Raw genomic sequence first — 13,441 nt, 5'->3', positions numbered from 1 at the left:
GCCATTTCGCGGGCGGGCGGGCGGGCGGGCTGGGAAGGAGGGAGGGAGGGAGGGAGTACAGCGCCTGCGCGGTGCAGCGCGGAGCTGCGCGTGCTCTGTGCGGCGGCAGGAGCGGGAGCCATGGGGCTGGGACAGAACTCCGCCGTGCGGGGTAGGAGCAGCGGCGGGCTCGCGGAGGGGTGCGGGGGGGTGCACCCGAGGTCGTGTCGGGGAGAGGCAGCAGCGATGTCTGGGCTGGGGCCGCGTTTAACCGCCACTGTGGCGGGACCCCCGGGGACAAAATGGCGGCGTGGGCGCCGGTGCCTTCCGAGCGGCCGTCGGGCCTTGTAGCTATGGAAATAAACCGTCCCGCTGCGGCTCATGAAGCGAGGATGAGAATGGGTGGCTCAGCCCGGCAGGCTTTCCCGGGTCGTCGTCGTGAGGACGTCTTGTTTCGCGCCAGGCTCTTGCCTGCGCTTGGGCCCTCGCAGCCGACCCCAGCAACCCGCCAGGTTTTGTGATGGGGGGTGGGAGCCTGCGGTAGGCGTCGCCGTTTCATTTCTGCCTTTCTCTCTGTTATTCCAGCGCCAAGGCTTCGCCTTTGTGCGGCCCCTCCGCTCAAGTGAAGCCTCCGGGCGTGAAGCTAATGAGAAGTTGTAAATTTGTGAGATTGTTGTTTGGCCTCAAATCCCAGTACTGTAGTCCAACAGTGGTATTTGTGTGGTGGGTAGAATCATAGAATCAGCCAGGTTGGAAGAGACCCCCGGGCTCATCCAGCCTTATCCAATCAACTAGACCATAGCACTAAGTGCCTCATCCAGGCTTGGCTTTGACACTTCCAGGGACGGCGACTCCATCACCTCCCTGGCTGACCTAAATCACGCCTATGCTAGCACAGCGCCACTTAAGGCGTGAGTGGGTTGGGATGGAGGAGGGACAGCGAAGAGCTGAATTACCTGATTTCCTTTAAACAAACCAGCCTCACCAGCGTGGCTCTGGTTTCCAGTTGCAAGGCTGCTCACGGTTTATGCCCTTAAATCAGGGTGTATGTTTTTGGGGGGATACCCAGGGAATGTGGGAAAGGCACCATTATAATCTAAAATAGGTTGTAGTAATGGAAGGCTGTTCTTGTTAAAATAATCAAACCCAACCCTGAAGATTACTTGGCAATAACTTGCAGCCAGCTTGGAATTCTCGAAGGTTGCTTAGTGTAGTTTATAAGCTTGTGGGAAATAGAACAATTCCTAGACGCTTGGAATTGAGAAGAGGACCTGGGGGAGGGGGCAGGCAGGGAAAAGATCATTCTCCTAATGAAACTGAAAATATTCTCCTTGTGCAGGAGAGCAGGGGAAGAGCCGATCAGGGCAGTCTGGAGAGTTCTTTGTTTAGGAGCAGGTGGCATATGGTTAATGTGATTTCTGTCAAGATTAAACTGGGATCAGTGCCTGGCAGGTCACAGCTCTTTGTTTGCTGTGTGTGCGTCTCAGGGCAATGAATTTTGGACGTAAATAAAACTCATTTATCTCAACAAAACTAGACATCAGAAACTTTCACTATTTCAGTGGCATCTAACTTCTGGTAGTAACTGGAGGGTGAATTGCTTCTGTATATATTGTTGCTTGTTATGTGCTGAAATACTGCTTTGCAAGGCAGTGACTAGCATAGCTACTACTTCTTGTGGTGCAGGTGTGACCCAACACTGACCACAGATCAGATCATGGTGATTTTTGCTGCATAAGGTTCAGACCCAACTGTCTTCTACCCACAGGTGGCTGTTTTATCATAAGGTTTCAATTATGTATGTCAATAATAATTCTATTTCTTGTGGATGCTGTGAAGTGGTAGAAGTGACTTTATCAACATGACTGGTGAGCTTTCTCTGCACCTAGTTAGATATCCTGGATGACTCCTCAGTAAGTGTTTCTCCAAGTGTGGCCTGCAAAACGATGGCTTTCTGTTGTGGACAGTTACACTGCTGGGCTGTCATGAACAACTCTTGGACAAGAACAGCTTCACTGGCAAAAAAAGGAGGAGAAAAATGCTTAAAGGTTACAAGCACTTCTGAAGAGAGAAAATAAGAGTTTCCATTTGTCACTTGCTCTGTAGCTGCCTTTCAGATAGTGTGGATGTTTTTTAAGCAGCTGTGGTAACCTGAAAATTGCCTCTTAGGGACTGTCTTGGACTACCGTTTGTAGGGGTGCAGCTATCCTCCATGTTGTGCCAATTCCAGGAAAATAAATTGATACAGCTTCTGAGGAGGATTGTGTACTCTTGGTGGAGCCAAGTCCATCTCAGTTTCTTCATGTGCTTGTCAGTGCAGATGGTAAACATGTGCTCTTCCTGCAGATTAGATAAGGTAGATGCTAAAAGTACCTCTGTAGCCTAGAAACATCCAGAGAAATATTCTGTATTTTCAGAGAAGAGAGGAGAAATTTTATGATACAAATCTCTTGTTCATTAGGATATACTCAAAGAGTATAAAAGAAAGCAAATCCCCACAATTGGTTTGTTGCTTTTTTCATCTTCTGGGGTTTTGGTTTTTTTTTAGTATTTACTTCTGTGTATTACCTGCTTTCCTGGGATTGCATTCTTTGGACTTCTGTTTCCAGCTTTCCTTCTCTCTGCCCTCCTCTTCTTTCCTTACTGTGTTAAGTTTTCTGGAGTTTTAGCCAAACCTTTTCCCTTGTTTTTAAGGTGTGAAAACAGTATTTCTGCCCTGTTACACAGCCCTGTAGTGTCTTGTCCTGTAGTGTCTTGTAACATTGTGGTTTGGCATTATACCAGGGTTGAGATTTGTTAAGTAATCATTCAAAAGTTGCTCTTAGTGTTGTTTTTATTGAGAAATAAAGAACCTTGACATTACGCATCAATGTCACTCTGTTGACAGATGCCTCTACATGACCTTAAAAGTTTGGCAGCAAACTATTGAGTTGGCACCTGACGCCTCTTGAAAGGGAGTTTAAAAGTATTATTAAAAACTTCTGAAAAATGTTTCCTCTCCAAGTGCAGTCTTAAGTTAACTTAGTTTGGAAGGTGAAATAGACATTCCAACTCTTACAAACCGCTTTGTGAAATGAAACAGAACAACATTTGACAACAAAACTTACTGCCTGTAAAACCTTGCAGGATGATATCATCTTAAGGGACAAAGGCTGTTTGTTAAATTCAGATGGCTTTCATAACTTTACCTGATGTTCATTAAGGCAGTGCTGGAACTTAAAGAATATACTGCTTTAAATGCTTGGGGCTTGTGCATTACTGGTTAATAGATTTTTTCCATCCTGGCAGAGCTCCAGAGAAGTAATGGGAGAAAAAAGCTAATCGAGTAAAGAAGGCACTATGATGGATTAAAAGGAATGTGTGTCGAACAGATTAATGTGGCCCTCAAAGGAAGTAGACACTCAACTGAAGTACAAGATTCCCTTCCCTAGAAGTGGTCACGGCCAGGTTGCTTTTTCCCAAACCTCCAGTAGAGGCAGTCCCTCTGTTGTGACTGCTGCTGTTGTGGCTGCACTTGATGTATCATCAGGAATCACTTTAACTTGTCAGATCCAGCTTGTCCCAACACTGGCTGAGTGCCTCCTCCCTGCTGCAGCCCTGTTCTGTTGGGAAAAGGTGCTCAAGAATGAAGGGGAAAGGGAGCTGCAGACTTCCCCCATAGTGACTTTGCTTGGAGGAGCCTGCTGCCTTTGATTTTAGCTGTAACTGTTTTGCTAAGTTAAAGCAGGTTTTCACAGAATTCATTTTTTAATTTCACCTCCTCACTTCTTTACCCTGTTAAAATTAATGCATTACTTTGGCTAGTTGGTAATGGAGAGATTAAGGAGGTGCAAATTCGGTACATTTATATGAAACACTATATCCACAATATGCTCTATGGGGCTTTTATTGTCTGTAGGAGTTTGGGAGCAGGAAAACATATCCTAAATTCTTTGATTTTAAAGATTTTGTATCTTAGTATCACCCTGTTGTTACAGGGAGGGATTGTTACTCATGGAGATCTTATCAGTATCTGAAGGGTAGGGGTCAAGAGGATGAGGCCAGACTCCTTCTGAGTGTTGTTCAGCAGTAGGACAAGGGGCAACAGGCACAAACAGGCATACAGGAAGTTCCACCTGAACATAAGGAAAAGCTTCTTTACTGTGAGAGTTTTGGAGCGCTGGAGCAGGCTGCCCAGAGCGGTCATGGAGTCTCCTTCTCTGGAGAGATTCCAAACCTACCCAGACATTGTGATCCGGGGCAACCTGCTGTGGGTGACCCTGCTTCATTGGGAGGGTTGGCCCAGATGATCTCCAGAAGCCCTTTCCAGCCCATACCGTTCTGTGGTTTGCAGGGGAAGTCTCGCTGTATGTTGGCATATTCTGCTTCATTTACTAAGAAAATAAACTCTGAAGGACTGTTGCATCTTTTGCTTCTTTATTAAGACTCTTAACAGCCTTCTCTGATCTTATAGGGCCACAGGCATCATACAAGTATTTGTCCAGTTCTGTGTACTGCTTTATCCAGACCCTTTGGATTAGCATGGTGCATGTGAGCTAACACAGTGTTTTAACTGAGGAAAAGCTTTGGTATGGATTTTAGAAAAGGCTGGAAGAGAAGCAGAACCCCTTCTTGATCCATTTAGTGCAAGCTCACAGTGGCAGTACAGCAAGTGCGTTGGCCATGGGGAGTAGGAAGAACTAACAGAGGCTTTTTGTTTCATCTTAGCCTTTAATGTGGTAATGTTTCTTGTTCCAAAGATGCCATCTGGCTTGGCATCTTTCAAATCTAATGCAGACATGGAAGGGCAAAATAGAAATTCCCAACTGGAGGCTGTTCTAGTTTCAAGTTGTATAAATGTGCTCAAACTACTACAGAACAAAAAAGTTAAGGTGTTGCCACAAGCATAAAAACATCTACTACTGAGTATTTTTTTTTTAATGGAATGTTTTGTTAAAAACTTGAACTCTTCCTGTTTTTCCTTCTCTTTTATGCTAGGTGAATGGATTGCTGCAGTCTCCTTAGCTGCGGGAGCAGCTGCTGTTGGGTATCTAGCTTACAAAAAATTCCTCTCTAAAGACAAGTGCTGCAAAGCAATGGTGAATCCCCACATCCAGAAGGATAACCCCAAGGTAGTCCATGCATTTGATATGGAAGATCTGGGAGATAAGGCTGTGTACTGTCGTTGTTGGAGATCCAAGAAGGTAAGAGAAGAATAAATGGTCCAGTTTCTTTCATGTGCAGACATGTCTCAACAAAATTATTTCAGACTGCTTCATTTAGAGGAAACTAACTTCTCACCTAAACTGTTCTGCAGGAATATGTAGCTGTATTTTAATCCATAAAACTGTGTAGGTTTCTGTTGTTACTCGGAGGAAAGACTGCAGATGAGAGCTAATAATGAACACTGTGTTTCTGGAGCTATGAAGGAGCAGATCCCTTGAAAGGAGAGTTGCTGTATGGAGCAGTCAGTCATGAATGACAGATGCTATTTTGTGTGCTGCCTGTGCTGATACTGAGGCTTGTACAAAACTACTGTCCCGATGGCAGTGGGAGCTCAGGAACCACAGTCCTAGAGGACCTTGAATGCCTTTTACTGGAGGAAGTTTGAAGTTTACTTGGTGAGAAAGTACCCTGCTATTAGTTCATGGTGTTGATAAGTGAAATGGATTAAGAGGTCTCTTGGTATACTAAAGCTGGTGACAAACGGCTGCTTGCACGGTCTGAACCCATTGTTAAATCTTGTAGACAGTGAGAGCAGAATTGTTTCATGGGGAGCCTGACTTGTACAGATGGTGTTGCAGTGGTACTGCTGTTCTGTCCTGAATTTGTTGTTGTAGCACTGCTGTGCTCTCTAGGTAGCTGCATTTTGCCATGTGAGTGAGCACAGTGGTGATTTGTTCCCAGTGGTGATGGAATCTAAAAAGAAGTCATGGTGGTTAAAAGCTTTTGAAGGAGTTTGATAAAGGGACTTCAATGCATTTGTGACTTGGCAATTCAAAATAGGATGTAGGTAATTCTGAAGTGAAGCCAGTGAAATTGGGAAGGCACGCTTTAAGACTATTTTTGAGCAATCACAAGTCTGGCCTAGACACTAGTTCAAAATACTCAGATATGAAATTAGGGTACCTTAATTGCCTAAAGTTAGTGGGACACACAACACCTAAGCCGTTCAACAACACTAAGATCAGAAGTAAACCTGAAGTACAGATGCAGGGGAGATGTGTAGAGTTTATCTGTAGTGATAGTTCTGGGATCTGTAATCGGAGTGAATTGCCTGAGTAGTACTGTCCATTTACCAGTGGCACACACATAAAAGCTGTTTTTGAAGTGCTAATGTATCAAGAGGGAAATAATACAAGAAAATGGTCAAAAATAGATAATTGAGGCCAGCAGCCTCAAAATCTAGCTCCACATTAGTGAACTGAATACTGGACTTCTTAAGCACTGCTCTAATTGGGCCACACTGCAGTTTTTCTGGGTGCTGTAGCTTTCAGCTCTCACTTTTGTCAGATCTGATTTCATTAAGTAGATGGTGAAAATAGCTTAGTAAGTTACACATTTGTAGCTGTATTTGTTCTAACAATAAGTACTACTGAGGATTAAATGGCATCATGACTTCACTCTGTGAGGATGAGGCTGTCGTCTTTGACTTCAGTCTGAGCTGAAAAACAGAATTCTTCACCCTACCCAGGGGGCCACAGTGTGGACTTGGTTACATATGATAGGATTACACAGTGGGGAATTAGGTACATTTACATACAGTGTGGATGGCTCCATAGCATGCAGGTGTCATGTACGTGTGCAGCAGCAGCATTGCCACCTAATCTAAGGCAAATGTCACCTGACAGCCAGAATTCAGCATTGGAAGCTGCTACAGCTTCATGAAGGAAAAACCGGGTCAGGAAAGATTGCTGTAAGTATCTGTACTTGCTTTTAGTGTCTGGATTTTGGTTAGCTTGGGTTGAAATAGTGTAGGTGCCTTCTTCAGTGCTTCTGAAAAAAAAATAACCCTGTCTTGGTGTTTGTACTTTCTGCTTCCTCATTTGTTTTCTAAATAGACATGGAAGATAGCGTCTGGTTTTTACTGGTTGCGTTCCAGTCTCTACTAATATTTTAGCTATTGTTTGATGTTATCTTTTTTGTGTGAAAAAAGAATCTTACAAAGTACGTTTTGGCTTGCTGGAGGGGTGTTGTCACTTCAGGAATGTACTGTCCTATTGGGTTAAGGCCCCGCAGTCACACTGAGAGGAAGTAGATGGGGCTGCCTTTACAATAAATCAGTTCTTGGAACTGTGATCTGAAAGGTCTTGTAAAGGCATTAAAGAGGTCAGTGGAAAATTTTGAAGGCATTTGTTTTCTTTTCCTGATGCTTAATAATGAGTATTTTAATGAGCATCATGTGCCTCCCACAGTACAGTTTGCAGTTTTGCTGCTGCCTTCTTGCCCTGATAAGTTGACCTTGTATGGTGGGGTATAATGATCTTTAAGACGGTGTGTGTGCTGCTTCTTGTGTTCAGTTATTGCCAAGCAGTAATAAAATACAGAGACATCCTTCAGCATTCTTACATGCTTGTCATCTTTGGATACAGCTAGCTGGTATCATCTATGTGTGCTTTCAGAGCAGGCAGTTACAAGTAAGATTTAAGTACCTTTTTGTTAAGTGTACAAGGTATGAACATCTCTATTCCATATGCAGGTTAGAAGAAATGTCCTTTTGTATGATTTTGGGAACACTTCTCATCATGTTTAGCTTTATCTGAGACATGAGGCTGTTGATAGAACCAGAAGCATAGGGACCATGGGGTACTTCTGTGTGCACTGACAGCATGCATGCTACAGCTGGTTTCAAGTGGGGTTCTCCTGTATGAGGAATAACAAAACAGCTGGAGTGTACAAGAGGGTTTTGGAGTGACTGAAAAAAAGGAGCAGCATTATTTGCAGTTGGGTTTTGTTGCTGGGTGTTGTTTTTTGTTTTCCTGAAATAGTTACTTCGAAGGCTTTGTTTGTTTATGTTGGCCAAAGTCTTGTGGAGTGCTTGTCTTTAAAAGAAACACACATGGGATCTTTAGATAAGTCTGTCTTGGGATGTAATTATCTGTTCAATAGGTGGTAGGTAGTTCTTTGGCTCTTGTTCAGTGGTGTGCTCTGCACTTCACAGCCCTGCTGATCAGGGTTTGGGTTTTCAACAAAAAATGGTGTTCAGAATCACCAGGGCAGAGCTTGTCTTGCAACCAAACTACTTAGCCTGAAGATAAATACTCATTTTCTCACTTGTCTACGCTTTCAAGTGTGTAAGCCAGGGGATGGATAGATTTGCTTTCTTTTGTAAAAACTTGCAACCTCTGTGTCTTCTAGAAAGGTATTAGTCCCCAGGCTGAGGGTCAAGGAATACTGCTGCCAAACATCAGAAGAAAGTGATTTGGTATCTAAAACTGTTCAGTGTCAAGGGAAATAAGTTGAGCTGTCCAGACCACTGCACAATTCCCTTGGAGTTTGAGCTTTGGCTGCTTCATCTTAATCAAGGATGAACATGCTGTGTAAGGCCCAGAATCCACTTGTTGAGTATCTGGTCTTCAAGGTGACCAAGCTCTGGAGAGTGGTGAGGTTTTTTTTCCTTCTTTCTGAGAAGCTCAAGTCTGATTCCCCATACTCTGGGAGGCAGTAATTCTGAGACCAGACCCAGAGGATGAGTTCAGAGCAGTTGGAGTTGGTAGCTCTTAGAGCTGTCTCAGTGCTCTCTGAAGTCTACGATTCCTACCATTTTTGTCATTTGCAAACTGGAAATGATGGTGTTGCTGTAGCAGGACCTTGGGCCATGTGTGATTTTTTTTTTTTTTTTTTTAATGTCTGATGGAGGCTGGGTTGATGCTCCTGTGAAGAGCAGGCAACTGTAGTGTTTCATGGAAGAACAACTGACCCAACAACATCTGAGTTGGAAGCTGGTCAGTGTCCCATGAACATAACATTCTTCTTTGCTCAGATCTTTTCCAAGTATCTGTCACTGCCTGCTTACTGAGTCACAAGTGACTGATGTGATGATAAAGTTCCTGCATGAATCAGCTGAGATGAGCATTCACTGAGTTCAGGGTTTCTTTATTCAGAAACATCACCCCCCATTTATAGCACAGCATTTGACATTTTGTAACTTAGAACAGAAAAAAACCACCTCACCTCTTCCCTGTCCCCCAGCACTACCCTACAGAACATCTGGGTTTATTTTTAGAGCTCTGGGGGAAAAAAAGATGTAAGTATATTGTCTTCATTTTACTGTTTTCATGCATTACTTTGCAGCCTTTTATTCTAATTAAGCATGGGTGATAGAGTGTTAATTTTTTCGAGAGCTATGACTGAGGCCTGAACACTGAAGTGTGGAAGACTGTGATGGTACTGCAAGGGAATATTGCATCCTTTAGAAGTGGTGGGATCAAACCTTACTCCTTGTTGCTTCACAGAGTGTCATTTTACTCTTGCATGTGAAAGAGCTGCCCAGGAGCACAGTGGTTGTCACTGGTTTGGGACCTGGGCAGTTAGAGCTGGCTAAAGGAGTCCCCATGGGTCTTGCTCTCCCCAGGCCTTTGATGAATAGCAGTGTCAGCTGGAGGTGCAGTTTATTTCCATTTGTAGGTCAGAACCCTCATGTGGAAGCCAATTTGCACAGAGACATTCGGATGACATAAGCTAGCTGAGTCAGGATGGAGCAAAAGTGGTTTGTTGCTCTGTCTGGAGCCAGGACTGACATGTAGGTATCTCTCTTGAAGAGTTGAGCTAGGGAAGCTCCTTGTTCTCATCATATGTTTTAGAAAATCAGGAAAAAGGTGTAGTTAAGGCTCTCCACTTTCTCTTTCTCACCCCACCTCTGTAACTGCATGCAACTCTGGCTGTTGCCCAGGAGGACAGAGTCAGAGGGACAAGGTTGAGAGCAAGATACTCCAGTTACAGGTCAGCTTGGGCTGCGTTTTCCTCCTACTGGTCTGAGACAGGAACACCAAAAAGAGTGGAGCTGAGTTGCTGTTTTTTCGTAACATGCTTTTCAAGTCTGCAGTCGTGTGGACAGAACTAGAATTCAGCCAAAACTTGGGTAGATCTGGGATGCTGGCAGAGAAGTTGTGTGGCCTGTGGTCACAGTGAGTTTGCTGAGAAGATGTTCTAATGAACTTCCACCCTAGGTTATTAATTCTAACTGGATGTGCTTGAGACGTGTGTTTTCTCTCTTCATTTCAGTTCCCGCTGTGTGATGGGTCTCACACAAAGCACAACGAGGAAACTGGCGACAACGTTGGGCCTCTGATCATCAAGAGGAAGGAGGCATAGAGTGGACAGTAGAAGCTACAAAATGAATGTCTGACAAATCCTCTGCTCACTTGTAACTGGGGGGAAAACCCACAAATTCTCTGTCTTGTCACTGAAGACTTTCCAGTGTAGTATCTATACAACAGGCTTTAGCATGTGTATTTTCTCTGGTGCTTGTCTTCTTGTTTTAATCACTACAATGCATAATTTACTAAGTAGTCATGGTTTCAATTTTTGTCCCCTAAAGTGTGTGTACTCTCTTATTGAGTATGAAACTGAAATGACACACAGAATGTACTTCATTAGAAAATGGATATTAAATTATTTTCAAATATGTGTGTACTACTCTGAGGCTATTCAGTAGAAAATGTGTTCAGAAGGTAGATCCAGAAACTCTCCAGCATTTTTGAAGTCACAGGTCTGGACAGATATTTATATAAAAGGCAGCAGCCTGGAAGAAATCATGGTGCCAAAAAGCAGTTTAACCTCTGATGATGCTACATGTTCTATAGGTGCCATGTGTGACCTACTACAGCAGTGGCCTATGCTACTGTCTGCCTTCTGTAAAAGAACAAATTCAAAGCTGCTATGAACAGACAAGAATAAAGGCTTACAGCAAGATGGGGCTAGAGAGCAACTTTACCTTTGCTTTTACATCGGTGTTGAAACTCGACCCTACTACCCTGTGCTATCACGAACACACTACCAGACTGCAGCCCCGTATTTAGAATAGGATTAGGAAGGTGGTCTCTCTCAGAGCTTTCTTAATGGACAAGTGAAATGACAGGAAGCACTCAAAGCGTGATGGGCAGGAGGTGGCAGGATTGTCTGCTGCTAGAAAGCCTTAGTGTCCCTTGCAGTCTAGCGATGAAGCTCAGTTCCCCAGACCACAGGACACTGCTGTGGAAGAGGCAATGGCAGCAGATTCCAGTAGCTGAAACAAAACCTGAACCACTCCCATCATTGCTGCCTGCTTCATCATTGCTCTGGCTGGTTCCGGAGGACTTTTCCCACTGTGGAGGGAGGAGGCACGCCTTTTTTACTAAGTGGCCTTAGGCTCTATGTGTCTTAAGTAACTCCTGCCTCCCTGGGCTAACTGCTAGCATGGTTCAGCTAATTTTACCAAAAGAAATTATGTGGATGAGGAAAGGCTTTGGTGACAGAAAAAAGGGGAAGGGAAGGAGGAGACAAGGATAGCTCTTAACTCTTCATTCCTATTGCACTTTGACACAGTTGCAAACATAGCTGTCGTGTTGATTTCCTTAAATTAAATAGCTTTGACTTTTTCAGATGCAAGTGTCTACAAAGCAAAACCCAGAGTGGGGTGACAGAGGGCAGTTTGGGATACCCAGTCCTAGCACAGCTGCCATCTGTAAGCTCTCAAGGTCCTAGCTCAGAGAGCGCTTCCAAGTTAGGAGAAAGGCCTTTCAAGAAACTGACATTTTAACTTGGACCCTTAAGGGTTCTGCCAGATTATAGGGGCCATTGAAGTTTTACTTAATTTTTCTTTAAGAGTGTGATTGGTCTGAGTGGTTAAGAGTGAAGACATTTTTTTGTATGTTCTCTGTGTGAGACATGCAGAGGCTGAGTTCTTAGCTGACTGCTCTGAACTTTGGCAGAAGGCATAAAAAGTGGCAGAGAGATAGAGTTTGCAGGTGGAGTATTAGAGTAGGGGCAACTGCTGCATGTGAGAGACTTCTGCTTATAGAAAGTCACATTCAGATACATTTCTTACTAATTGACTGTAAAGGTATTTGACTTTTTTGTTGTTTTTTATGTTGCTGATGCATATAGGAAGTTGTTTTAACTTGACATTATCAAACAAATGGCTTTTATCCAGAACAACTGTTTGTTTGTTACTAGGCCATGACACTGGATATTTCTGTATTACTGTTAAATACACATTTGAGCTCATCTTTAATCTCGAGGGTGTAATGTCTGTGTTATCTCATGGGTGTGCCATTTCTGTTAGAGGAGTGTTATACCATGAGTAGCTCTCTGCTATGCCAGTGCTGTTGTAATCATCAACCTGCATCTGTGCTAGGTTGTCTTGAGACTTCTTTTTCTGCTAGCAGCAGAGCCTGGCTGCTTTGAAGGAATGAAACTTCACTGAAAGCTGTAGTAATGTTCTGAAAGATGAAGTCATGAAGTTTCATATGAGTCTCCAGAGTCATAATTGATTTCCTGGAGTTTGCCGATAAAACATTTCCTGGAGTTTGGGCATCAGAGTTCCATGAGAAGTTTTTCTTCCTGGTAAGCAAAGATGCAGGAGCAGACTCTTGTTGAATTATATCTTTGGCAAGTTATGTTTTGGACAAGTGTCACATGTAAATGTTGACCCAAAATAGTTATACCTTATGTTGTTGTATGTACAATTTACTGTACCTGAAAGTTCCTGTTACTTGAGTTTTTAGAACAGGCTAATGAGAGACTGGGATTTGAGTAAACAAACTCCCCATCAGTCTTCATGAGCATCATGGAGAACACTTAATTTGTTTTCTGTAGTATCACAATAGGTTATCATGTTCTGATGGTTTGAGTGTTTGCCTGCTCCAGTGTTTTCTGAAGTCTCCATTCTTTAGCGCTTTCCCTCAGTCTTTACAATATGAAATTAATTGGTTACATCTTAGCCATGTTCCTAACCATAAAGAAATTCTTTTGCAAATGTGCAATTTTTTTTACCTCACGTTGAAATTCACCTGTGAAACTGTGGTACAGATCCTTCCTGTTAAAGCAGTGAAGGATTCCTATCCCAAAGTAAAAAAATATTTTTGTTCTGCATTGTTAATTTTCAACTTGTGTTCGTGAGAGGAAGGTGAATAAATTAAAGTTCTGATTCTCCAGCAATTGAGTGTGACTCATCAAATTAGTCTGAATGTCAAATATTCCAGTGCTTCTGGAATCAGCATTACTGAAGAGGCGATGGCTGCAAAGTACAGGTATTTTCTCTACTTTTAATTCCAGCATTGTTCACCTGCTGACTAATTGGAGCCACCTCTGCATTCACATGTGGTTCCACTAAGAGGAAACAAATGCTGGGTGCTTGATGCTCATTGATGTGGGCAGTGCAGGTTTTAAGGACGTTTTACATACATGCATGTATTTATGTTTAGGTGTTTTTCAGCAGCATTGCTGTCTGAGGCCAGGCACTCAGAGGTGCTGCACGGACACGCTTGGGACTAAGCAGCTT

General features: G+C 43.4%; 1 protein-coding gene across 1 annotated transcript; it reads left to right on the top strand.

Annotated features, from left to right (window-relative positions):
- The first annotated feature begins 52 nt into the window (after nucleotides 1–52).
- Nucleotides 53–13,094, top strand: CISD1 (CDGSH iron sulfur domain 1). Its single transcript, XM_064145015.1, has 3 exons — nucleotides 53–151; nucleotides 4,957–5,162; nucleotides 10,183–13,094. The coding sequence occupies exons 1-3, from the start codon at nucleotides 121–123 to the stop codon at nucleotides 10,270–10,272; spliced, it is 327 nt and encodes a 108-aa protein (XP_064001085.1). The 5' UTR covers nucleotides 53–120; the 3' UTR covers nucleotides 10,273–13,094.
- Nucleotides 13,095–13,441: the final 347 nt, after the last annotated feature.

This window comes from Pogoniulus pusillus, chromosome 6 (assembly GCF_015220805.1).
Source record: "Pogoniulus pusillus isolate bPogPus1 chromosome 6, bPogPus1.pri, whole genome shotgun sequence".
In the NCBI taxonomy this organism is placed as follows: Eukaryota; Metazoa; Chordata; class Aves; order Piciformes; family Lybiidae; genus Pogoniulus; species Pogoniulus pusillus.
This window is presented reverse-complemented; position numbering and strand designations above follow the sequence as displayed.